At 48.4% G+C, this 27,977-nt stretch overlaps 1 protein-coding gene across 1 annotated transcript; it reads left to right on the top strand.

The window, feature by feature from the left end:
* The first annotated feature begins 1,038 nt into the window (after positions 1 to 1,038).
* LOC144175337 (solute carrier organic anion transporter family member 4A1-like) lies at positions 1,039 to 27,977 on the top strand. The gene is made up of 11 exons (XM_077704417.1): positions 1,039 to 1,371; positions 4,377 to 4,646; positions 6,394 to 6,496; positions 6,892 to 6,940; positions 10,797 to 10,918; positions 12,398 to 12,592; positions 14,851 to 14,940; positions 15,981 to 16,179; positions 22,984 to 23,140; positions 25,768 to 26,029; positions 27,733 to 27,977. Exons 1-11 carry the CDS (start codon positions 1,039 to 1,041, stop codon positions 27,975 to 27,977), a joined length of 2,025 nt encoding a protein of 674 aa, XP_077560543.1.

Genomic DNA, 27,977 nt, shown 5'->3' with positions numbered 1-27,977 from the left:
CGCACAAGGGATTAATTTCGACTACCCGGGGGTCTTTAACGTGAGCCGAAATCTCGTACACACGGGCATTTTTGCTTTTAGCCTCCATCAGAAAAGCGGCCGCTGCGGCAGGGAATCAAACCCGCGACCTCGTGCTTAGCAGCGCAAGTGCTGCGTTTGTACTTGAGTGTTATACGTCGGGGTCTATTTCGAAACTTTTCACTCCCACCGGGAAAGGAAAGCATATATGCATGCCAACTCTGCACTTCCGGAAGTTCTTTTATGGGGAAGGAACGCATTTCTTGGAATCCTGGAATATAGTATAATCTGCTGGTTCCCTCATACAAAACCCCTTATTGCTAAACTAGAAAATGTCCAACGGAGGGCCATTCGTTCCATGTGTGATAAGAGAATAGAACTGTCTTACTAATAAGATTGCTGCTAGTTCATCCCTTAATAATTTTGCTTCTAGATTGTCTAACTTCTTGTTAAATAGTCCGTCTTGATATGTGTTCTGTACTCCCTACTGCTCAAACTTTCATCTGTTACTATATGTAATGCATATCCGTTATTAGCCCTTGAATTGCTCCGTGTTGATGTGGGCAGTCTATTTGGCTGATATGGTTGTTTTCACCTTGATATTTGTTGCTGCTTTTGTGAATTGTACAAAAAGAGCACGCTTATTATTCTCATGTATCCCCCAATCCTGCAACAACCTCCAGAGTTGAGGCTAGCAGTATCAACAAAAAATTACTAATAAATAAAAGTTTCAACCCTTCTAGAGGCTAGCAAGCTTCAAGAAACTGTAGATAGAGGACCAGTCTGCATGAGTGGAACCGTGAGGAATCATTTAAAGTCTACGCGGAAATAACAAATAACTAAGGCTTTCGTCGGTCTAGGCAGTGGAATACTGGAAGATTCAATATACCTTGTCGTTGTGAAGCGGCCCATGGGTTTACGCGTTTTCGACCACCCCTCATCTGCGATGAAGCTTACCGCCGACCTTTTCTGATGTGCAGTACACTTCATAGCTTTTGCGACCACAGGAGGGCCACCCCCATGCCAGAAGCAGCAAAGCCGAGCAGCAATGCCAAGGGCGCTGAGGTGGATTCCGAGTACACCGTCTCGTCCTTCGGCCTGTCGGTGCCACAAGTGCTGAAGACCCCGCCGCCGTTGACGCCACCCGAGACCGGCGGCAGCTTGAACCACGACGTCAACTGCGGCCTCCTGGGCTTCTACCCGGCCTTCCTGCAGCGCTACCGCACTCCCCGCTGCTACCTCATCTTCATCTGCATCCTGGGCATGACCCAGGGCTTCGTCGTCAACGGGCTCGTGTCCGTGGTCACTCCCACCATTGAGAAGCGCTTCCAGCTCCTCGGCTTCGACCTCGGGGTAATGGGCGGCCTCAGCGTGGTGTGGCCAATAGGCAATACCTGATTGTCAAAGCTTGCTTAAGAGATGACATTCATCATGGTATTCTCAGAAGATTGAGTTAATAGAGAAAAATTGACCACTGCGACAGTTGGTATGCACTCTGCGTAAACGCATCGTGAACAGGCAAGGGGTGAAGACAAGTTACAAGTGGACAACCGCTTGTCCTGGGGTGGCTCTTCTTACCTGTTCGCGCTGTTATTATGACGAATTATTCAATCCTGTCTTAAAAATGTGAAATTACTGTGAATTTAGGCAGTAACTTGTCATCGATCTTGTCCCTCGCCTTTGAAGGGGCATAATGAACCTGCAACAGAGTTGTCATGTTCGCGGCCGTATTTACTCTGAACAGTGACCGCATATAATCGGTTTCGGTTTCATTTTGGCCTAATTTCGTGCCGCCATTAAAAGGCTTTAGCCGCCGCGTCGCAACAGCGCCATCAACGAGTGCGATAGCATGCGAGAGTGGCAGGGAAACTCTACGCCTGGTACTCACTAGATACGACTTTAACCAAGCCGTCACGATGGTGGTCACGATAACTAAACTAGCTGGTCTTCGCAAGATAGATGGGCCAAATGTTTTGTGTGGACGAGAAGGTAGGCGAGGGTGATAACAGCGCAAGGCCAAGCTTTTTACCCAATAAGAGTGTCGCGCACTCGTAACAATTCAGGACAGAAGCCGCTTCTGTTCACTGTCACTGCGGGGTGCGACGAAGTGTATTGTCTTCATGTGCCTTGATGCCAGCGCCGCCGTACAGGGTGGAGACACCCTTTTAACGGTCCCGTGCCGCCGCTATGGGGTCAAATGCTCAACGCGCTGTTATTTTCGTTTCCCACAAAGCCCAGCAACTCGAAACAGATAACATAATTCAAAATTTGCCAGTAAACTGCCTTGCAGCGATAATTATAGCGTGGTTTTGAAACAATGAGTTGCTGCGGTGGTGAGCGAGTGACCCAAAATGGCGGCGCCACCGTAAACGTGTGTCCACCCTGTACGGCGGACTTGTGGGAATCCAGGTACCCTATCCTGTACGTAGTTGAAAACGCGCTGATGGGAAAGCCTGCATTCGCTCGGTAAACGCGAACTTCGTCAATTTTGAATTTCGCTGCAAGGGATGCTCCAGTGGGAATAGTTTCCGTGCAGAAGTAACCCCTAATTTCGCCGGGGATTCTGTTGAGCGCGGGCTGCTATTCGCCGTCATAAGCTGGGGCCAACGGAACTCGGAACCTAACGAGCGCGATAATGAGATGTTCCTTTCCGCTTTTTTTCGTGGTGATAGAGGCACCCTTCCTGCAGTCCGCTGTCGGTATCAGCGCCATCAGCGGTTAGTTCCCACCTAGTAAAATTATGGGACGATGCATATTCGTTCTATGAGCGCATGCAAGCCTCAATCAGTTCATTTACGTCATTAAGCGGGCTGATGCTCGCTTGTTCTCTTGGACGCGCGCGCATCAGAATCGCCATGAATTTATGCTTAGAAAATTCCCCGCATTTCCCCGAGGGGAAGAATGTGAAAGTGCGAATGCACGAGTTGAATTTGCGCGGTTCGGTAATGTTCGCGAAAGAGAGATCACACACACACACACAACTACAAAGAAAGAAAGATGCATTTATTCACAGACACCTATTTGTGTTGTCGTTGTACTTGATTGCTAGAGCGGATCTCAGCTTTGAAATTTCGTGTCAGTACTCCTTTAAGCGGGTGAATTAGCCCTTCTCACGCCCTATTCCTGGCCAATCCCCCACGTGGGTATGTGCCATGTCAGCGGCCAGGCTGCGCGCGCTCATCTCCACGTGCGCGGACATCGCCGGTGGACGCAGGTTCAGGGTCGCTTAAGAAGTGCATTGCACTTAAAACGTTGTCCAATATGCATGTACGGGTGCGTAACACTCTGTAGGCATCTAATAGTGGTCTAGGCTGCGAGTATATGCGCACATATTTCACGTGGTCGGCACACTTAGTGCATGCACACTAACTCTTTAGGCATCTATTTATTTACTTACTGAAATAATTGAGTTCATAAGTCGTTTAAAAAAATCATGGTCCGATACATGTCTTCGAGTATGTGCTACTCTGTGCGTATGTAACACTGTGCTGGGCTTGGGAGCACGCGCACAAGCTCCAAATAGAACAGATTTCTAATATGATTCAATACCTGCAGCGAGTAACAAAAACAGAAAAAAAAAAACGAATGTCGGTGGACCTAGGCTCCGACTTGCGTAAAAGGTTGAAAGCCCACCGTCGCCCTCAAAATGCAGTGCGTTTTTTTTTCTGCTCAGAAGGTCTAATAATAGCCAAACGTGCAAAAATAAAACAACCATTCAACAGAAAGAACAAAAATACAGTCACGCATGATATCACGACGTGCTGTTCTCAATTGTCGTTATCGGACCGATGAGAAAAGGATTCTCGCATATGGCGGAGATGCGGGGCTCGTCGGTTATTCAAAAGTCGTACTGCAAATTCCTGATGGCCATACAGTTCCTTTCACACTATTTTACAGCATTTTGCTATGTTTTACCAGTTTAGCACACGCAGGCACTGTGGCAGGAACACAAACCAACCGGGTTTTTTTTTTTTTTTTTTCCGTGCGCGCTTATTCAGCATTCTCACTAGTTCTAAAAGCATGACCGCGAGGAAACCCCTGGCTGCCTTCCTTGTGACCGATTCATGCTATTTGTACAGATGGAAAACTTTGTATTAGGCATCGCGAAAAGCATCGTTTCCGCTGTCGCGCCTTCGCAGTTGTGCAGCTCTCCTGCCATGAATTTCCATTTGCGTCCGTAAGAGCGGTGCGGCGTCTTGTAGCACTTTTCCACATGCAGCTCACACAGGTCGCTCGACGCCCCGCGCTTATGGGCCCAGAGGCGACACTTCTCTAGCCAACGCCATTTGTAGTTTAGCATTCTAGCACGCGGCTTTCCTTTGAATGTCTCGAACTGGGCGCGTCCATCCATATTGCAGATGATCCAGAGCATGTTCAACGTTGCCTCGTGCGTCATGGTGACGCCCGTGAGCTACCACGGTGGCGTCGCCCACAAGCCGGTGATCCTGGGCGCCGGCGCGCTCGTTATGTCCCTCGGGTCCATGGTGTTCGCCTCACCGCATTTCCTGGCCCCGCCCTACTTTACCCAGAGCAACTCCTCCAACGACGTCTGTCCGCAGCAGGAGCTTGGAAAGTGCGCGGACGCCGACACGGCAACCAGCGTCCACTCTTTCAAGTACTTCCTCATGGTGCGTTGTATAGCCTGTATTCAATAGCGAGGCACGCATGCAGGCAACCATGTGAGTGCGCCGTCACTGGTTACTTCGGGCTCCGCGGGATGGCGGTACTGGTCCGTGCTAAGCGCATGATGTGGATCGGACATTCCAAGCTCTAGCCCGCCGAATGCAAAGTAATACATCGACTCCAATGTGAGTGCGATTAACAACAACTGTTGACACCACCGTTGAGAATCGGGTTGAAATGGAGGAGACGACGCACGCCGGTGTTATTTTTTTCCTTCAGCGTGCGGCCGCCATGACACAAGCCGCGCCATGTCCGTGGCGCTTCAGCCGTGTCTGTGGCCATTTCAGTGTTGCCAAGCGAAGAAATTTACAGCTAAACTTTTCAATGAATACCACCTATACCGTACAGAATGCACAGCCTATCGCGCACAGAGGTTCCACTCTGCTTTTCCTGCGTGGTCTTAGTTACGTGTACAAGGGAGCGGGCTAATTCGGTGCACTTGCCGAAAAATAAGGCATCGCCGCGTAGTTTGCTTGTAGCCACATCACCAGGACGCCGTGGCAATTGATATTTGCCGTTCATTACAGCGACCTAGCCACTGTAAGCCTCACCATTACTTTACGGAGGGGGGGGGGGGAAACATTCCCGAACAAAACGGGACCGCACCCAGAAATCCCGGTAGGGAAAGGGGACGGCACGAAGCAGCAGCCGAGCAGCGCGGGAAAGGTTCAGAGTGTGGCGTCGGCGCTGCATTCGAGCTACGAGGAGGGCGCGACGGGGCCGCAGCTGAGGAGCGGGAGAGGATGGCGTAATTGTGGCGTCGGCGCTCGATGCTACATTAGAGCCTCGGGGAGGCAGAGAGGGCGTGGCGCAACAGCAGCGAAAACGCAGGGGAGGAGGGAGAGTGTGGAGTCGTACGCGACACAGCCGCTCCCACCTCTAGTCACGTGGACAGCGCCAGTCGGCAAGACGCAGCAGTTTTTAGCACTTCTTTGGACTGCGCGCCGGTGAATCCTGCTTTGTTAAGGGAATGTGTGCGACCCAATAAAACCGAAACGCACATGCGCACGCTGCACAAATACAATAAACTCGTTAATTCGCCTCGGGTAATTCTTTTATTATTCAAAGAGATGGATTTTGGAGACCCTGTCGGTTCGTAAGGCTGTGTATCTGTACTTCAATTAGACTTTCCACCTAATTTCGAGTGGCCACCACCGGCCATCAAGTATATGCGTGTATATTGCCACGAAGACAAGGACGATGCAGTTGTCTTGAATGAGAAACACGTTTATTGGAGCGAACTTGTGCTCCCCTAACAACTCAAAAGAATACAGAGGCGGCGAAGCAGCGGTCAACAAAGTGACTTGCACAGGCGAGTGTCGTCGAATCGAATGCCCCGGCGTCCGCACTGCAGGCTTTTTATCTTTTGGCGCGCGTGGTTCTCGAAACGTCCATTCGCATCGAGAACATAGTAGATCCAAGAAGATTATTCTGGGCTGTTCACGTTAGATCGGAATGCTCTCCCTATCACAACAGATAACACATGCGGCACAGAAAGAAAGAATGGAACACGCGCTTCCCTTGGCGCAGAGATAACACAGACCGGCGCAGCCGGGCGGTAAAAGCAAAACACAAATAAACAAACCCAATGTATGGTTCGCGGCAATATGTTTGCTTGTTAACATAACACACTCTGTGTACTTCAGTGATGCACCTTCTGTACGATTTCGTCGTTCTTCTGTTCCTTCGCAGGTGGGTCATGCGCTGCACGGCGTCGGCTCGTCCCCATTCTTCACACTGGGAGTGGCTTACATGGACGAGAACGTGCCAACCCGGAGCGCCTCCATTTACATGGGTAATCATGTCGCTAATAGGTGCCCGTTGAGGTACCGCGCTTGGGAATAAGACATTGAAGCACGACCAAAGGTGAATCTAAGGGGACACCGAGTGACACCAGACAAAACAGCGCTGTGCCAATTGATGACAGACATTTGGTAACCTTTGCAAACATCGTTGGGTCCCTCTTGGTACCGTGTACGTATATTTGCGCTGAAATAAATAAATAAATAAATAAATAAATAAACAAATAAATAAATAAATAAATAAATAAATAAATAAATAAATAAATAAATAAATAAATAAATAAATAAATAAATAAATAAATAAATAAATAAATAAATAAATCATGTGCTACTGCAGGTATTTTTTATGCCACATCTGTCCTGGGTCCCGCCATGGGCTTTCTCTTAGGTGGATACTTCCTTTCGATGTACACCGACGTGACCGTGGACACCTCGCGGTGAGTGTCTCGAGAAATAAATCCGGAATTTGCTGCTACCGTAGATTTCTAATGAAATCGCGTTGTATTTTGATGAGGGAAGAAACACGTGTATAAGCTGCTTCACTGTAGCCCTATGTACGTAAGTGTGAGTGAAACCAATCGTGTGTTTTAAGTAGCTTTAAGAAATCGCCCTTCGATCAGTTCGATCTCACCTCGCAGTTCTTAAAAAAAAAACAGGAGTTCATAGTTTGCCAACGTCGAAATACGTCATCTAGATGTAAACCCCGCAAAAAATAAAAACAAAGATAACCTGGAAGTTTAAGTAAACAGTTACATGAACAGCTGATTTCAAGAATTTTAAGTGCACCTACATCTGCGTACTTACTTACTTCGAATAGAAAACAGTTATGGATTATCCCGGTGGTTCTTATCAAAGGCTTCTGTTATGCCACATCGAGTTTGTGCCATGCTGATTCTACAAAGCTACCATTTACAGATTCGTACTTTTTTCAGTACGAAGTCACTAATGCTCTATTGGTCTGGTAAACAATGGAGACGAGGAAAAAACGGAGGAAGAGACGCAAGCACGATTCAGGAGTTGTCTGAACCACATGCTATAAGAGCCACGAAAGGCGCGCACTCGTGTTGTGTATCTGCCACGGTTTTTAGGGCGCAGCGCTTTGGCGGCAGTCTCTGGCTGAGCCGCGTTGTTGGCGTAACCGAGTGAATGATGGCAAGACCGACGAGTGAAAGAAAAAAGCGAACGACGGAAGAAAGCAAAGCAGGAGTGTCGCGAAATTGGGAGGGGAGGGCGGTTCGCCGTGGCGGGGCGCGAGCCAGCGTTTTCCGAAAGTTTGCGGGGGGGGGGGGGGGGGGGGGCGCGTTACGATGGTGTGCGTTCCCTGCCTAAGACGCGGGTCGCGGTTTCTTCCTGAGACTCACTTCGCGCCGCCGACGCAGAGGCTCATCATCGCTTCCGTTGAGAGAACCCACGAGTGAGGGCTGCCCCAGCGCACTGCTGCTGCGCCCAAATAACGCATTAGGGAGTATCGTAATCGCCAGCCATTTTTTTTACGCCGAAGTGGTTAATGGATAGAACTGCAGTGTTTTTTGTGTCCGCGAGCAAAAACCAGCTTCTGGCTCATAGCCCCTTATTTAATATACACTTGTGGAGGATTGGGATAGAAATATTTATGCCTCCACGCACCGTGGTAGGAACAAACAGCGTGTACGGGGCGGCTATTATCATTCTGGAAATGCTATAAGACCACGTAAAGTGCGGCTAGCGAGAATAGCGACAAAGGGAACAAAAAATGGAAATGTGATCGACGGTATACTGCGTGAAAAGCGGCCAGAGAATCGAGAACCAGGTGTAACACACTCCGGGGATAGTGTACAGTGACTGCAAGGTTCATGACTGCAAGCCAAACAAGAAGTGAGTGAATCAAGCAACCACTGCAAAGGTCATGTAGAGTTTCGCAAAGCACCTCTCTGGAGTTGTAATATCTATCTCTCCAAACGAGAAAAAAAGGGGTTCATTTAGTTTACGTTGGGAGAGTTTAGACTGCCGTGCTAGGATTTACCTTAACCAAGCAATATACAGAGATCATGTGTAGAGTTTATTTTCCCAAAGTTTTTTTTTTTTTCATTTATTCATACTGCAAACCAAGATGCTGGCCCATGCAGGGAGGGCAGTACAGAGCAAGAATTCAAAGAACGAATGAACAGGATGCTACCTATAACATGTCACAAAAACTTACAAATACTTGACTTAGCACAACCGCGACATAAGAACAACACAATAAATCGCAGTGGGGCAAAACGACTTGCCCCAAAAACACAGCACTAATATAACAAAACAGCAGGTACATTTTCTTATAACGTACAAGTGGTCACAAGCCTAGGTTTAGATTATTCTAATTCATGAGGCAAGTAGTTTTCCAGTTCTTGTAAGACGTTTCTTGATTGTAAAGCCTCAAGGTGGAGGGAATTCCATTCGTTAATGGTACGCACAAAAAAGCTATTCATAATGCCATACAACCCTGAAATTTTTGACCTTCAGCGGTTTAACGCGCCGAGGGTCAACTGGGTTATGATGCGCGCAGTAGTGAAGGGCTCCGGGTTAATTTTGACCACATGGGGATGTTTAACGTGAGCCGGAATATCGACACACGCGCGGTTTCGCTTTTCGCCATGCATCTGAAAAAAAAGGACGCGGGTTCGAACCCGCGTCCCTGGGCTCAGCAGCACAACGCCTTAGCCCCTGAGCCGCCACGGCAGTTTACCCCTTACTCGCGAAATTGTAGTAACACCGACAGTGGGGAAGTCTGTACGGTGTAAACGAAATACTTAATTGTGATGTACACTTCGTATATATCTGAAGGCGCATGCTTCCACGACGTTTGGAGATTTCAGTGTGGGAATTTTTCCGAAACAAACAAATTTGGGTTCGATCAGTTTGTGCTAGAAGTGTTTGGTTTGAAGCGCCACCCAAATCCAAGTCACTGCAACTACTCACCAGCGCCCGTGTATAAATTTACCTTTGACCAGTAATCTGTGCAAGGTTGTAACCTAACCAATCAGTGTATGTCCCAGTATACCCACAAAGCTATCGCCACTACCATTGCCAAATGATGCAAATAACGACGTCTACCCTTGTCCAAACCTGTGCGATGCGCTACAGGTTCGCTGGTAATCCACCTCCACAGTGTGGAATGCCTCTTCATTTTTTTAAAACGCAGTACGCATACGAAACAATCTATTTCTCAAGGCTGGTTTTAAAGACCTTTCATTAACGCAGCCTGTGTGTTCTGAAAAAATTGTACTGACCATTCATTTCTCCGGTCGCTTAGTCGGCGTAGGGGAAATGGAGGTGGAATGTATTAACCGCGGAATTACTGCCGTGTGTTAACGATCTCCGACGAGTTCAGCTGAGGTAGTGTGCCCGGACATTATGCTACTGTGCAATTTACACGCTGGATAGGTCAATATGCTTCTTTGAATGTTGGCTCCGGCCTCTGCAAGGCTAGATACCACAGGACGTCCACATTCCGCAAGCACCACCTTAACATCGCTGGACTCTACCTATAGCTCCATCCTTTCCCACTACACAAACAACAGAAGAAGGTACCCTCCTCCCCACCCATCCCTTCCCCACGCGAAGCCTATGTCTATCGCCGCCTTCAGACAAACTTTCTATAATCACAGGATTCTCTCACACATCTCCCCATCCCTCTTCCCCCATAACTGCCAAGCGTGTGAACTTCCTCTTACCACCTACCACCTAGTCTTCTCCTGCCCTCAGCACCCGAACCCCCTTCACTACCCCACCCTTGAGCAGTGGGAGTCCGCTCTGACCAGCTCGGCCCCAGAGCAGCAACTCGCCCTGGTGAAACGAGCTCTGGAATCGGCTCGGGCTCGCGGCCTCCTGGACATGGGAGGCTGACCACTTCCCCTTCCCTCTCCCCTAAAGCTCAAATAAATGTTTTTACCACCACCACCACCGTGCTCGGGAACAAAAGTGCAAATCATTTAATTCCCCGCTGGCGGGTACACCAGAGGGTATCTTGCGTGCATCACCCCCTTTGACTCTCAACCCTATGTGTTCTAGTATACACTCCCCGGAACCATCACCTTCTTAGGGACTATCCCCTGCCATTGCATGTTCCCTAATGCATCTCCATCACACTACGTAAACCGAGATAAAGTAGAATAAATATCTTCAAACTATAAAGCATGATTTGGTGGCTGGCGATTGCTTTCTGAAAAGAACTCTGTAGATTCGCTGTGACTGCCTGCTTCTCAATGCAAGGTATGCAGAAACCGCGAGCTTTGCGCTATCTCGAATACTTATTTTGTAACGCTTATTGCGTAGGCTGGGCATGACGTCTTCCAGCGCAAACTGGGTTGGTGCCTGGTGGCTCGGCTTCTTCTGTGCGTCCATCGTGGCCTTCGTCAGCGCCTTCCCCGTTGCTGGCTTTCCGCGGGCGTTACCGAGTACGTGGGCACATCCTGAACTCTACTGACAGACTCAACGAAGCATGGGAGGCTTATGGCGATGGTCACTGATTTCGCAAGCCGAATACAGCATGTTCTTTTTTTGCCATGGTCACTATACTTTGCGCACTAAACGGGGTGGTTTGAAAAATGTCCGTAATGCTACGTACTTTTTTTCCGTTCGCATAGGCACACTAGTGCTGGTACGTCTTAGCGAGTTCCATAGAGTTTCTCTAACGGCTACCTTGACGCGCAGAAGGCGGCTACTTGAAAAGTTACCATCTCAGCATGCTCTACACAAAAATAAATTATCGTATGCACAAGTATACAGCGCCCTAATTTTATCATTAGTTCAGAACGTCAAATAGCCCGTCCAGTCTGTACAATCTGTGTTTCAAATGATTTGAGATCTGTGGGATGCAAATTAATGGCAGGCAGGTGGGCAGGCAGCCACGGACAAGAGAGAGAGAGAGAGAGAGAGAGAGAGAGAGAGAGAGAGAGAGAGAGAGAGAGAGAGAGAGAGAGGACAGACAGACAAACAGACAGACAGGCAGACAGACGGACGGACGGACGGACGGGCAGACGGGCGAGCAGACCGACGGGCAGACGGACGGGCGGACGGGCAGACGTACAGACAGAGCGAGCATATTCTTCTTTTATTCCATTAGTCTTTTAGAAGCAACGCATCTCATGCTCGCCCCTCTGTTAGGTTGGCTAGCCACCCTACCTCTGTCCTTCGTGCGTCTGTCCGGCGTTGTCCGCACAGCTGCGCCTCTCCTCTCTCCGATAGCGAACGCTCTCTCCCAAACAGCTGCGGGTTGGCGCAGCGCGCTCACTCCGTTGCTAGGCGCCGGTGGGCGGCGCTGCGCTCGGCGCTGCGCGCGCTGCGCATGTGCAGTACTCTCTCTCTCCGCGCCCTCCTCTCCTTCGGGCGCTGTGAATATAAAGCGGTATGCCGCGCTCCGACGGTCTCAGTCGACGGTCGTCCGCGTTACGCTTGCACTCTCTCGCAGTACTCCCGAGCCCCTAACTGTGCACTTTACGGACCACAAGGCACTCATTCTCGTCTGCAATAAAGACCGTACCTGAGCATACGTGTACTGCATGTGCATTGCATGGTGATAATGGAAAATTACGCCAACCTCCCCTTCTCGTGAGAATCCCTGCTATAAGCGTAATCAATACGCATCACACCAGGGTTCCTGCGAGGGGAGGTGGGCGTAATTTTTGTTAAGAACTTCGCTCACGCGCGTCAGTGCAGTGGTCATTTCTACCGATTCGCACTTCGAAAAATTCGGGTAGTATGCCTCCTGTACTGTTTCTTTGAATCTTATTGCCCATGAAAATTGCTTTAGCAGTTGGAAATGAGTCGTACGTTGACGGTGCGAGGATACTAAAAAGGGAAATAAAAGCAAAAAAATTGCGCTGGGAGTAACACGAAGACGCGAAAGGCGTTACGTACGCGCTGCCATCGCGCAGGTGCGAAGGAAAAAGCCAAGGACTTGGCCGCCTTGGCGAAGAAGAAGTCCGCCGCGCTGGCGAGGAAAAAGTCCGCCACGGTCGCTCCTGGTGCAGTGCCTGAGGAAGCGGAAAAGCGAAGCCTCTGGAACCACGTCAAGAGGCTCTTCACCAACCCCACTTACGTCTTCCTCACGTTTGCTGCATCGGCCGAGAGTGAGTGCGCTCTCATGTCCGGCTGCAGTTAATTGGAAAAATGAACCACCCCCCTCTTCGTATATATCGTTGAGGAGTCAGAGCTTACTTGGCTGCGTTATCACAATATGCGAGGGAAGATTTGACATCCACGTGAATTGCAGCCGTACGACTATACAAGGAAAAGCTATACAGCTTTTTCAGAAACTTCGCAGTTGAAGAAAATTTCGTCGTGGCTCAGGATTCGCACCCGGGACCACCGCCTGTCCACAGCAGTCGCTCTACCAACTGAGCTAACCTATAGTCTAGTCATTTGTAACCCGGGAGCGTATTGATAAAAAACTCGAAGCGACCATAGCCTATGGATAGCCCAGTTAGCAGAGCAACTGCCCTAGATTAGGGGGGTCCCGGGTTCCAATCCTGTTCTTTAACTTGGAAGTTTCTGGAATTCAGGCGGGTGCCAAATTTTCTCTTGCAGAAACTTCAACTGGTCAATTAACGTTATTCAATGTTGGCGCGAACCATGCATTAGGTGTGTTTATTTGTTTTGTTTTTGCCGCCCGGCCGTGCCGGCCTGTGCTATCTAAGCGCGTGTTCCATTATTGTGTATTCCGCACTTGTTATCTCGTTTGAGAGGGAGAATGTTTCGAACTAACGTCACCAGCCTAGAATAATCTTCCTTGATCTGCAGCGTTCTCGATGTAATTCGACGGTTAGAGAAACACCCGCGCCGAATGGTAAATACCCGTAGAGCAGACGCTACGGTATTCTATTCGCCGACACTCGCCTGCTCACGTCACTTTCTTGACTGATGCTTCGCCGCCATTTTTGAGTTGGTAGGGGAGCAGAGTTTCGCTCCAATAAACTTCTTTTTCCTTCAAGCCAACTTCGTCATCTTTGGCTTCGTGACAATATGTTTACCGCCGTAAAAATTCTACCATGTTTTTGTAGGGCAGGGCTTCATACAGTTCAATATTGTTCTAGTAATGTACAGTATTGTGTGACGTCATTTTAAGTGCAGAGCACTTTAGGAGCTCGGCTTGTCATCGTAGCACGACCGCGGTCCCGCTAAATAGCCACCGGAGGAACGCGGCATGACGCACCCAAACAGAGGTTTCAAAAAGATACCCGCTTGTCCCTCGTTTCAGCCTTCTGGAAAGAAGTTAAAAGAATACTTGAGCAAGATGTTTATGTACGCAGAACCGTTTAAAACTCCTGGAACCGCTGACACTTGTCATACATGTCCCCATTATTTAGCGCAAAGAAAGCTGCAGGTATACTTTCGGGGCAAAATAAATGTAATTAACCGGCAGTCCCCGCGTCCATTTAGGAATGCTCATTGGGTTGGTTTTTAGGATAGTAGTGTCGCCGAACAAAAAACGACGTGTTCAAAATGGCGCAGAAAAGGCACGTGCGAGATGAAAGCGAGCACAAAAAGAACAGAACTCCCGCTCATGCTGTTCCGGGAAGAACAAGAAAGAAAAGGTAAATAAAAAGATGCGAGCTAGCTGTCCCAGGAGAAGTCGCGCGAGCACTAAGGCGGCGGGAAAATTGAATTGTATTGAACAATCCATCGTTCAATTCATCAATAGAACAGTTATACGGAGAGTGGAGTAGCGTGAGGGGTGGTAGCAAAGAGCGAGGAATGGCGCCACAGCCGTATGGCGAATCACTTCTCTGCACTTACGACACCTTTCACGTTGAGTGGAGCTGCTTTAATATTTTTCACGATTAGTAGCGAAGTATGTGTGAAATTCAAAAAGTGTCTGCCTACGCGCTAGAAAATAGACGCTGGCGGTACGAAGAGTTATCGGCACTAACAAACTCCTATAATAGCGAATCCTGCTATACCGAAACTTGCTTAGTGGTGTTGGTACGAGGAGTGCATTGACAAGAATCTTCCACAATAAATAGTATTATCCAACCCTGTACCGAGTTGTACCGTGACTCATTTAGTCGGATTTTACGGGGAGCTCCAGGTACGCTCTATGACATCGTCACACACCTCGCGTATGACCGTGGAAGCCACGACAAGGCGCTTGACCGCGATGTGTAAGTAGGGCAGACAATTTATTCATTGCTTTTTTTTTGCAATATAAGTGCGCAGAGAGTAATTACAAGAACCTCCTTTACCTCTGTGAAAGCCAGTAACACCAGCTTTCCGTACCATGCACTACAGGCTATCTTGCGGGCACATTAAAAATAAAGGGTAAACAATGTGCTGGCTGAAGCAGAGAACGGCAATTACAACTTTATTTTGTACTGTGGTTTCTTTTCAGCCCTAATTGCGTCCGGGCTCACCGGCTTTGCGACGAAGATCTTCATTTCGATGTTCGGCATATCTCCCACCAAGGCTTCCGGTATTCTCGGTAGGTGATGCTCCGTGAAGTGACCAAAAATTTCCTTGCGATGGTCCGGGCGGTTTTTTTTTTTTTTTAGCATATTCAGTTTGAACCCACCAGTTTGGTGGGCTGAAGCCTATAATCACCCATAAGGCCCACAACAATATAATAGGGAGCTCAAAACCTATAATGGCCCATATGACCATAATTGTATCGATTACTTATAACCACTATTTTCACGACGCCTTAGCTAACCTTCCCTTGTACAATAAGATGAATTTGTTTGTATGACAAGCTGACTGCTTTATTGTGTTTGTATTGAATACATTGTACCCGCCGCGGTGGCTTAAGAGCTAAGGCATTGCGCTGCTGAGTCGGAGGACACGGGTTCGTTTCTCTACCTCGGCGCCCGCTTTTCTGATGGAGGCGAAAAGCAAACCTGCCTCTGTGTCGAGATTTCGGAGCACGTTAAATATCCCCAGGTGGTCAATATTAATGCGGAGTCGTACACTACGGCGGGTCTCACAGCCTCTGTAGCGTCGGCCCGTTAAACGCCATAATCAATTAACCGTCCTCTGCAATGCCCTCTGGCCCTGAGGATAAATAAAAATAAATAATGGTGAGCTTGAGCTCGTCTCAACCGAGTCGTTGTGTCTACTGCGTTGGGGGCGTAGCCACAAAGAATGCCATTGAAGGGCTACACACTACTTGGTTTACACACTTTGTAAACCCATCATGGTGGCTCAGTGGCTTAGCAGTAGCACTGCTGTGTACGAGGTGCTAAGTTCGATTCCCGGTTACGGTCGCTCATTTTTCTGATGGAGGCAAAAGGCAAAACCGCCTGCAGGCAGAGAAGTGGGTGCATGTTAAAACGGGTAGTAGGCAGCAACAAATCTTTCTGATGGGCAATCCCAGAAATCCGGTTTCCGACGCGGGGCGGCAAAAACATCTAGCTTGTTGGGGCGGCCGATCCGGGAATCTTCCGGCAGCCAAACCGGTTTTCGGAGCGGGAAACACGTGCACAGACGCGTCCTTTTCGGTTCATGCGATTCGCCCTTCTTGCGCAGGCGCCGTGTCCGTTCCGAGCGCGTGCGGCGGCACCATGCTGGGTGGCTGGGTGATCACCAAGCTGAACGTCAAGTCGTCCACCATCGTGCGCTACTGCGGCATCCTGTCCTTCATTCCCTGGTTCACGCTCTTCGTCTTCATGCACTCGTGCGAAAGCAAGCACAGCGCACTCGTCAACGCCACCCACACGGGCGCCGAGTAAGTATCGGAACTAATTCGCCCCTGCGTTTAATGCTGTACACGATACCGAGATTCACACGCAGCCCAGTGGAATTCATGTCTCTCGGGTAAACTCCGTCAGCTTCACAATGAGAGAGAAAGAGAGAATAAATTCCTATTTCTCGAGCAAAGGCTGGCGTATGGGCGTCGCCGTGTGAAAGGCATCAGGGATTCTTTGGTTTCGTCCGCCTGCCCTTGCAACATTCGCGAATAAGAGCGCCTGCAGTGCGGTGAACGTCCCACAAGGATAGGCCTGTGTTCCATATAACGCACGTTCCTGCAAACTACAGTTGAAACTGACCTCCAATTTACAATGCAGCCCATATCACTTTGTTTGCCCTTTTTTTTTTTTTTTTGACGCTGGGCGCTATGTGTTGCGCAGAAAACCCGTCGTCGTCGTCGGCGTTGACTGAGAGAAAAATGTCGCAAAGTCACTTTGTGGCGCCCACTGGAACTACCGGTGTCGTAAGGCGCTGCCCCAAGCAACGGCAGGCGGCGCTAGATGCATTTGCGAAGGCGACGCAGCCTCGTTACGCGGAATCGTAGTTTCTTACAATATACACCAGACGGGTATCTGACGCTAGCGTATATGCGGCTCACATCAAGGCCGTCTGTGTTGTCATGGACCGCCATTACATCATGCGCTCGCCTTAGTTTCATCCTTGGCTTGGATAGAAACGTTTTAGTGGCCGCAAATTCAAACAAAGTGCCACAAAAACGCTTGGAAAAGTGTGCAATTATGTAAGTGGAAAATAAAACAGGCTGTTTTAAAACTAAGGAAAAAGGTAGTAAATCGTATTCTTGCCGGAACGGTTGTGCCTGCTATTCTGCGGCCAAGGTGGTAGTTAAGAACAATGTTAATAATTTTTCTAAGGGGGGGGGGTGCGCTCATTGGAGACTTATTTTGTAGCGTAAGCTACACTGGCCGAGGTTGAGCTGTTTCACGTGGACCCAGAAGGGCCGTGCTGCGCAAGCCCGAGGAGAATTGGATTGGATGGATTTGGATTGGATTTGATTAAATTGAATTGTATTGCAACCCCACCCAATTGGAGTACGGGTGAAAAGAGAATTGGGTCTGCACATTCGCCGGTCTGTGCATTCCAGAGGAGTGCCGTCATAGCCGTGGCAGCCGCACTGGCGCCAGCGCGTACCCAACAGTGCGCCTCCGTACGTTGCACAGTAGCTGCGCCGGAACCGCTTGATAGCCGTTTCGCGTGGCTCCTGGAGAGCCGTGCTGCGCATGCGCGAGGAGCAGTGACTGTACTGGACTGGACTGGACTGGACTGGACTGGACTGGACTGGATTGGATTGGATTGGATTGGATTGGATTGGATTGGATTGGATTGCTGAACCTTAGCTCACGCTACGTATATCCTGGCATAGTCGATCGAGCTAAGCCACTGCTAATTTTTACCACTGTATCAAACAATTTGTTTAAAAAGCTTCAAAAGTTTTTTGAGCGTGCCTATGAAAACGTCGCCATCGTGGTAAACCGGTGCACCGACCGTCAGCTACAGTTTTCTGAGCGAGTTGGTTTATACTTGAAGAAAAAAGAACACGTGGCGTTAAACATGGTTAAACAGTCGTGGACGATGACAAGATAGGAAGGATACAGGCGCCCGTATCTGTCGTATATTGTCTTCGTCGAAGTACGTTTTGTTTCTTTTTTTCGTCAGCTACAAATTTCGCGGCGGCATATTACCCGCTCAGTCATAGGTCCTTGGACTGCGGCATGACCAACGTCAGGTGCGATCACGCACTGCATGTTGTTTCACCAAACACGGCTACCACAGAACAGGGAGGATTTCGGCTTCCTTGTAGCTCGTAGAGGTGTTAATGCATAGTGAAGGAAGCAAATCCCCAAAACCGCTTTAGAATCAAATTGTCATGTCAAGCCCGATGATGATGATGAATGATGATGATTTCTATTGGTTTCCCATTTGTATCGGGGTGATGACATGTCATCTGACCAAAAAGGACTAATATACCTATGTTTTACACTTTTGGTTCAATACTAGCGCTGCTTAGGGCAGGCACAAAAAGGTTATTAGGCACAAAATACTTTTTTTTTTCCTGTTACAGGTGGTAACTGTCCTAGGCAATATTCCCCTCTCTGCTTTTCGTCCACCAGCATTCTAATCTTCTTTTCGTCCCCTCGACAGCCTTGAAGTTAACTTCATCTGTGATACCCTTAAATCCTAGGGCTTCTGAAAGCCCAATATTCCCTTCATGTAGATTTGGATGGATACCCTCACATTCTAACACAATGTGCCGCATAGTTTCTGTTTCTTTTCCGCAGACCACGCATACCCCATCATTTTGTGAATACTTCCCCACAAAACTCTTAGTTCGCAGGCAACCTGCTCTAGCCTCAAAAAGCAAAGCACTGCCCTGGGAATTATCGTAGAAATTTTCCTTTCTGATGTTCAATTTCTCAGCCCTGTACATATCTAACGACGTTTTAGCCTCCATTTTCTCCCTCCATTTATTCGTTTCAATCTGCCTTGCCTCTTTTTTGGTTACCTTGGCTGTTTTGGATTCCCCACTGTTCTTTCCGTATTTCATCGTCAGCCTTCTAGTCTTTCTTAACCACTGCGTTTCCACGCTTTTCAAGTATAGGTACCTGAAAACTTTAGCTGCCCACCTTCGTTGATCCATTGCCCTCAACCTCATCTCAAATCATATTTTACTCTGAGCTTCTCTAACTTCAAACGACGCCCAGCCCACATCTCTCTGAACTGCTTCGTTAGTTGTTTTTCCATGCGCGCCTAAGGCCAAACGTCCTACCGTTCTCTGGTTTACTTCAAGGCCTGATAGAACGTCTGATTTTAAGCAGAGTACAGCATTCGCAAACGTGAGACCCGGAACCATTACTCCTTTCCACATTCCTCTTACTACTTCATATTTGTTATACTCCCACAGAGCTCTATGCTTCATTACAGCTGCGTTTCGCTTTCCCTTAACCTTAAGTTGCTCCTCGTGAGTGCTTAAGTAGTTATCCCCTTCGTTTATCCACACTCCCAAATATTTATATTCCTTCACTCTAGGTAATTCGCCTTGCTGGATAGACACTACGTCGGTGGTAGCGTCATTGAAAACCATTATTCCTGATTTTTCTGCACTGAAATTTAATCCGAGGTCAGTGGCTTCCTGGCCGCAAATATTTATTAGCCGCTGCATATCGGTTTGGTTATCAGTTAAAAGAACAATGTCGTCTGCGTATAACATTCCCGGAATATGCTGTTGTACCACTTCGCCTTGCAGCATATGGGTTAGGCTAAACCCTACTTGACTTTCTTCCAGTTTCTTTTCTAACCCTGCCATGTAAAGCATGAACAGTATTGGGCTCAAAGGGCATCCCTGTTTCAGTCCCCGATGGATGTTGACCTGCTGGGCGCATTTCTGTCCTTCCCAAGTAAGGTGCACTCTATTGTCTTTATAGATTGCTATAAGGAACTGTACTAACTCGTCATCTAATCCCTGGAGTTCAGCATTCTCCACAGCCGTTCTCTGTTTACGTTGTCATATGCCCATTTAATGTCCAAGAACGTAATCCATAGTGGTCTCTTCTGTGCTTTCGCAATTTCAATGCATTGCGTTATCACGAACAGATTGTCATCCAGTCGCCTGTCTTGTCTAAATCCACTCTGCAGTTCCCCAAGTATTTCATTTTCTTCCATCCATGCTTGAATTTCTGATTTTATCGCCTGCATTACGAATCTATACACCACTGACGTTACTGTGAGTGGTCTGTATGAATCAATACTGGCTTTGTCTCCTCTGCCTTTATATATTAAATCCATCCTACTTTCTAACCAGTCCTCTGGTATTTCTTTGGTTTCTATCACCTTATCTATTGCCCTCATAAACGATTCCTTACTTTTAGGTCCAAGTAGGTTTATCAGTTGCATTGGTATTCCGTCCGGGCCCACTGCTGTCTGGGGGGAAACCTTTTGCTCTGCTTTTTTCCAATCAAGGTTGCTCAAACTTATTTCTCTTTCCGCAATCTTTCGTGGCGCTGATGTTGAGGGGAAGACCCCTCAAGCCAAAAGAGGGGGGTCTTCCCATAAACCACCACGACGACATGGATTACCGGGCGCAGTTTCCTCTCTAGTATACTTACTAGAAACTCTATGCCCGGAATGCACTGTGTCCGTGCATTCCGATGGTGACTGCTTCATTGTTTTATGTCTGTGACTGCTTCATTGTTTTATCTCGTTGTTTTATGTCATCCAGGAAACCGCAACTTGGTATAATTGGAGCGTGCGCCAAGGAAGTGCGGTATGGAGCGCTACGTCGAACGCGTTGACGTATAAAAAATTGGCGTAGCTTGCACTAGCGGCCCAAGGCTGGAGAAAATTCAGCAAAGCTGGCTCCCCTCTTCTTTCGTCGGAGATCCGGATGTTGCACCTCAAGTGTATTTTCGAACTTGCCGCTGAACGTTCTCCATGGCTGACAGGGCCGAATCGTTTTGTCCGCAGGCTTTACATCTCTCCCAAGATGAACCGCGTTAGCACGCGCTAGAACTATCGGCAACCGGCTTCGCGAACTCGGCGTCTGTGCTCCCCTCTTGAAGCGCGAACGCACGTGAATTGGCGAGAACAGCAGCACGCTAGAGATCACGCCACGAACGCTGGGCAGTGTGTTCTCGAAGGTGGAGCCGGACGACGCCGGGTGCTCTTTACGAGGCGCATGCTCACGTGCACTCGGTTTTTTTAAATGCAGAGCATTTCAGTAACTCACGATGTCACCCGCGTTGACGTCCGTAGTCGTCCGTAGTCGTAGTCCGCACCCCTCCCCCTACACTATATAAAAAAAAAATACTATCCGGCGCCTGGTTTCGATCCCTCGACCCTGCGGGCGGAACGCAATGTACATGGTGCTCCACCCACTGCGCCACAAAGCCGACACAGAATGGGAGGCTACGAACACGTCTTATATCATCCTTGACTCATTCAAATTACTGCTGACGAGCGCTCTCTCGTCAGCAGTTGCCACAAGTGCAACAACATTAACGTAACGCAAACTACTTAACGTCGTGCGCCCCCGGAAATGCTCTGCATTTGATCGTGCCGCTCGCGAGGGGGATGTTTCACTGCGTCGCCATGCGAACAGTTTGCCATGCTTTAGTTTTTCTTGGTATTTTTTACGAGCTCCTCGCGTGTCGCAAGCCTACGCGTAAAACTCGACGACGCCAGGCGCTCCTTACGAAGCAAAGGCTCACGTGCGCTCGGCTGATCTGATTTTTCTGGTAACGCTCGACCGCGGAACTAAAAGCTTAAGCAGCTCTGCTGTTAAAAGGGTTGGTGTACGTGACGTGACGTGACTAATCTATCGTCGCCATCTTTACATATGGGCTCCAGTGAGGAAAGAACCACTCCTCTGGTCCCCCTCGCCCGTCTAGAATGCTCCATAAAAGCATTTCCTCCTCAGGCGTCGCTTCCCGGCGGCGTTAGCGTTGCGCCGTGTTAGAAGATAGCGCGCACTCGTTCCTGATGCGCCAGATAGATGGCGCTGCCGAATATCTCTGCCTAATTCCCTTAAAATTACTATCTGCCGACCTATGCATTACAGTCTTCCTCACCGCCCAGTACAATAACGCTGCCGAGTTCCACGCTGAAGGCGAAGGTTATTACCGTCCTCCGGTTTTCTTTTTCACCGTTATTACTTTAAATACCTAGAAAATAGTAGTTTCAGTTAAACCTCTATGTAACGAACTTCTATGTAACTAATTCATTGATTTAACGACGTTTTCCGATTCCCTACAAATATGCAGTTATTTAGCGAATTTCACTCGCATCGCAAACTACTGTGTGTTTCCACGAGTGAAAGCGGTGTCGGCAAGGGGCTAGGCTTGCCTGTCGGCGTGTTGTCGCGCGTCGCCGCTGCTACCTGTATAGTGTCGGTTCTGCTGACAGAAAACGAAAGTTGCTGCCTTGTTAAGACAAACTCGAAATTTTAAAGGCCGTCTCCGCCAGCGATAAAGAAGAACGTCGCCGCCCGGTAACGTATCCCAGCTAGCAACCTCTCAACATTGTTGAGTACGTAAAACAGCTTCAATTTCGCAAAAAAAAAAGGCGCCTTTTCAGCTCACGTTTGGTCCTTAAAACGTGTTCACGCGTCGAAAAGTGTCGAAAGGCAAAAAGTATACTTCAGTTACGTTTGCGCATACGGCGGTAAGTGGCCTTGTTCCTTTGGATGCCGTGTAGTAAATAAGCTCGTGGGAAAGCAACAGGCGCAAATGATCACGCAGTTTTTCACTATGAAATAAATTCTTGAATGGTGATTTCACCGTCATTGATGTCTAGCAGCCTGGTTTCGTTTTAGCTTCATTCACGCAAGCCTTAACTTGAAACCTGCATGTGACGAAAACCTGGATGCAACGAAAAATTGCGAATTTTTGTCAACTTCGCTAAATTCAGGTTTAACTGTATTATAAACTCTCCTCAAATCTCCTAATAATTTCGTTCTGATAAAACTGACGGGAACGATGGCGCGCAATGACATATTACTGCGCATTCACGAAATCAACAGCGCAGCGACCGCTGTGATTATTGTCTGCTTGGAGCGTATACGCAACGAAGAAAGGGATTGCCGGCCGCTATACGTTCAGTCCGGAAATTTACACTTGGCTTCAAAAGTTCCCTTTCCTCGGCAAACACTGCAGCGGCTTCTTAACTTGAGAGCAAGTCCTTTGGGCCAATCGTTACGTCTTCCCGCTGCGTGTTGTTTTGCCAGAGCTGCAGGGGTGGGTTTTTCGCTTCTTGGGTGCCGTGCACGCAGCCTGCAGATCAAGTTCGAGCGCCTGACCCGCGGCTGCAACTCTCACTGCAACTGCACCGGCGTCATGTACGACCCCGTGTGCGGAACGGACAACCTCACCTACTACTCGCCCTGCGTGGCGGGCTGTGCCAGCGCCAGGCCCTTCGAGAAAACCAAGGTGAAGGGGGAGGAGAAGACATCCTGAGCGCCTCCCTTGCAATTCCGCTGAGCTTTCAAACGGTTGAACTATTGTATACTGGTTTAATTGACGGGGGAATAGCGGGCGATGCTTACTCGCTTACTGATTTAACAAAACTTGTTGATGGGCTAGTTGATACATACTTAAAGAAAAAAGAACGTGGTGCAAACTAGACGTGGATGAAAGAGAGAAAATAAGATATACTCGCTTACAGAGCCGCGTTTTTGCATGCTAGTAAAAGCGAAGCAGCCAAAAAATGCGATGCTCTTACTCCTTTTTTTTTTTTTGTAGAGCTAAGCGCGAATATGTACTGTTATTATTCGCCGAAACCGGCCAACCAGTGCAAAAGGGAGGCCACTCGGAAAAGCAATACCGGTCTTCGCACTATTGCTTCGTGCCGAAATTGAGTGTCGGAAATACAAATATATGGTGAATAGTGCCGCTTATTTGGGAAGTAAGCAAAGATTAAGTTGGCCGGAAATAGTATGAGTTGGAATGCGACATTGTCGTGACAACAGGCAGGCCGGTCTCGCAAAGGTCGAGCGTTGCAACTATTTGGCGCAGGTGTAACACACTGCCTCTAGTCCTTTCCGATAAAACCACCCCCGCAAGGCTCTTCATACAGGTTCCGTATTTTACGCGAACCACGGAGAAGCACAGTTTGATGCAGCTTAGGTCATTATATTGAATATGACAAGGATGCATATCATCACATAATTTGTCATGTTATTTTTACACTCTTATCAGACGAACAAAACGACGGGCGTCCTTTCCCGCACATACCATGAAAAGTTGATCTCCTGGCTGTAAATTGACAGGTACTCTGATATCAACCATCGATAAGTTTGCCGCGGTAACACTGTTGACAGGTTGTGCCGTTCGGAAAACGTATCCCGCATACCTCAGTACGTAGTATATTCGTAAACGTAGCCCGCATACCTCAATAGTTGGCATATTGGTAACGCATCTTTACCCGATGTATTTGCGGCGATGGTGTTACGCTGCTGAGCACCGGGCTGCCGCATCGACTCCTGCTCGCATGATCTGTAACTCTAATGTAGGCAAAAAAAAAAAAAATCTGCATTTGTCCTACATTTGTCTCCAAGCCTCTACAGCGGCGCCCATTACCCATGTAGCCTCGGCGAACAAACCACCAGCATTTTAATCAATCGTTCGGTGATACGCATTTCTCTGGGCTAGGCGGTTATTCATTATTAAAAGTGAGAAAATCGAAAGAACAGTGTTGAGTAAGCGCAATGCAGTGTTTTTTGTCTGCATACACAACACACCTATGACACATAAAGGACAAAAAAAGTTGACCCTGCGACCCTTCCGGTAAACGCTTTCACTCTTTCAGTTGCGTCTGGAAGCACTGCGAAAGCAAGGAGCGGCACTGAGTTATTTGCTCGTCGCAACAGATACGCCTTTTGTATCTGCTTTGCACTTGTGGCTTTCTTTTTAAAGTGGCTATCGAATGCGTTCATTTCTTAAACCGAAGGAAAGCCGGCCAATAGCATTCATGCCGCTGTAATGACGTAATTCGAGCGCTAGAAAAATGCCAAGACCGGGAAAGAGAGAAAAATCTTTTTCAGCAAGTTTCTAAGTTATCTGATTGGCATACAGCAGTAATTTTAGGCTGAGGTAATCTCCCTAACCTAAGTACTGGTAGTGTTTGTTGACTACGTTCTGCAAAAATTTAGGATTTCGAAGAACGTTGACATAGGTGTTACCCTTTAAACTATCATGATTTCAATCAGCGTCCATGTTCAGCGGGAACGTGCTGCGGCAGTGCATGTGGGTTAGAGCAGTAAAATTGGTACGTAAGCCCTCGCTATACCGAAGTCCTCGGACCGTGAGCTGTTTTCGTTATAACCGGTACTCTATTAAAAGCGGGGATGGCGTGCTTTCCACGCACTGCTGCGTAGACCGTGAAGAACTTCATTTAAAGCAGGAGTTCAGATAAAGTGATTTCGTCATAGCGAGGGTTTGCTGTATATACGAGGAAGCTCACATAATAGCGTCACACATTGAGAGTGATCCCGGACGAAAACTTCGCTGTGGTGCGGAAATGTTCATAAGCCCAACTTTCTTATTGAGCGCATACGCTTTTGGGTGATTGACCAAGCAGCGAATTGTAAGCCGGAAAGCACATACATAAAAGCGTTCTAGCACAAACACGTTCCGCAAAATCACCGATCTCATAGAGCCCACTAAGTGTACCTAGTAAAACACTCATCTCACAAAGTACATCCCGCAGGACTTCTTTTACTAAAGCAAGTCCTCTATTGCAACTCTTCCAACGCCCGGACACTAAAGGCTATTCTCATAAAGTGAACGTTTGATCAAAGACCCATCTGCCTCTCAAAACCGTCCAACACATTGAGCAAGCAACCCATAGAATGTATCAGCTCCTGGCTCTGATATTTCTGCTTCACAAATGCGCCAGCCTAAGCCACATTTTCTTGCCCTCTATTTTACATGTACGCCTATCCCTCTCCCTTTCAGCCCTGCATAAGGTGCGCATCTAGTTATCACACTCACTCGCCGTGCAGTCTTGCCGAAGTCATTCAAATAACCCTGCCCGTGGCGCTCTCTGCCTCCTGCAGCTGTTCACGGAGTGCTCGTGCGTGGACGCGCCCACCATGTACATGCCGTCGAAGACCGGCACCGGCTTCTACTACATGGCCAAGCGCGACCTCTGCGCCGCGGACTGCGGCCTGGTCGCGGTCTACGCGGCGGCCATGTTCGTGGCGCTCTTCTTCACCTTCCTCCTCATCGTGCCCGCCCTGACGGCCCTGCTGCGCTCGCTCGACGAAGACATCAAGTCCACCGGCATCGGCCTCAACTACGTCGCCATCCGGATCTTCGGTATGCGCATGCGGTGCGTTTATGTTGCTGCTAATCTCCCCCTTCTAAGCCCCGTATACTTGTCAACAGCACTGCCATGTCTGCGTGCTAATGAAAACACTGGTTTAACGAAAACTGTTTGTTGATTGATATTTTACTTTATTTACGCTCTGGGCCTGCGTTGGATGTTCCCCCCAAGAAAAAAGAGTATTAGGGGATTCTAAGAAGCCAGTCTGGCGTGACGAGCCCTGGTCTATAATTAACCGCCCGCTTGGCATCCATCCCTAAACTGCATGAGAACGTGCAGACGGCCACGTCGTCGTCGGTGTTCCTTTGGCGCAACCGTCTAGAGTAAAAAACTGCCATAGTCTTCAGAATGCAGTTAAATGCATTTCTTCCGTATCACCATCACCCGCCTGTTGATGTTCATTGCAGACTCCCATCAGCTTCCCTGCTGAACTGTCGAAGTCTTCGATCTTTGCAGCCGAATTTCCTTATCTTATCCGTCCACCAATTTATCCGTGCGATGTTACTTATGGTCCCGTTCCTCAGTGCCCATTTTTTTAGTCGGGACGTCCACCTGTTTGGGCGCTTCGCATCACATCCCTGAAGGAGTGAAGCGTCTGTCTTGTTAAATTCAGAAAACCTTCTTGCTCGTTGTAATGCGTACTGCCTTTCGGCTCGGTCCGCATGTGCTGGAGTTTGTCATCGTTGTGCTGCACTGAACCAAACTTGTTCCACCTAAATTAGTTTAGGTGATAAACACAGCAAGATGTGGGACATTGTACTCAGCGCATGTATGTCAAGCAATTAGTTTTTTTCCCGCCGCGCTCCTGGGTAGCGTATAGACCTCCTCCGTGACTGATAACTCTTAACGCTCGACAGAAACATCTCCGGATTATGCCAAGTTGCAAGGGTTGTTGTTTTTAAAGCGAAGCTTTCTACGTCTCACTGATGGCATATGTCGCGTCAAAAACGCACTGACAACTTTCTCTGACGATGATGATGACCGCGGGCAAAGTGAAAGAAAAAACGCTTGCCGTGGTAGAAATTGAACCTAAGTCCCTCGCGATATGAAGCCGACGTCAATCCGATTGCTGCGCCATTCCGACATCGTCGAAGCAGTTTGGATTTGGAGAGGGGTGCACGGACGTGCAATATTAGACAGAAAAGTCATGCACCCCATCCGTCTAACGACGGCGATGGTTGAACGCGAAGCTTTCCTCGTGCGAAATCAAATGGCTCAGAGTCAGCCAAAGCCAAAGCCGCTGTGATAAAAAGTCCAAACTGCGTGCGAGTCAGTCAAAGCTAAACAAAAAAGTCCAAACCGTCTGCGAGTCGAAGTCCACGCTCGGACGATAACCAAGGAATTTTTCACGAGAATTTTTCAACCATTGTCGTCGCTAGAGGGAAGGGTGCATGATTATTTTTTTTGTACCGTAATCTACACGTTTAAAAAGCCTCACTCCTCTTCTAGAAAGACTGGGTCTGTGCGGAGGAAAATGTACTGAGCGTTACAATCACGCCGAAATTGAAATGGATCAAGCTTTGTAACTGTTATGATTGGGAAGCAAATGAAATAAACTGAACTTAATCCCCCATGTACGTTTTGAACTGGAATAGCGCATCTACTCCGAACGATGAATTTGACTTGAAGTGACCACATGTGTAGAAGTGCGTCAGTGTATGACAAAAATGTAACGTTGCCTGGGTGCGCTTCGCAGGCACCATCCCGGGCCCCATGATGTTCGGGCACCTGATCGACCGCAGCTGCATTCTATGGCAGACATCGTGCAGCGGCGAGGACGGGTCGTGCGCCATTTACGACAACTCCGTGATGGGCATGAACCTCTTCCGGCTCGTGATCTCCGTCAAGTCGGCCTCCATATTCTTCTTCTTCTGCGCCTCACTCACCAGCCGAACACAGGCGAGCACGGGGGCCGGCCATTTAATTCCTGGGATGAAATGA

Source organism: Haemaphysalis longicornis, unplaced genomic scaffold (assembly GCF_048455015.1).
Source record: "Haemaphysalis longicornis isolate Haplotype H1 unplaced genomic scaffold, Haemaphysalis longicornis Haplotype H1 scaffold_3, whole genome shotgun sequence".
Classification (NCBI taxonomy): Eukaryota; Metazoa; Arthropoda; class Arachnida; order Ixodida; family Ixodidae; genus Haemaphysalis; species Haemaphysalis longicornis.
Note: the sequence above shows the minus strand (reverse complement) of the source record. Positions and strands in the feature narration are given on the sequence as shown.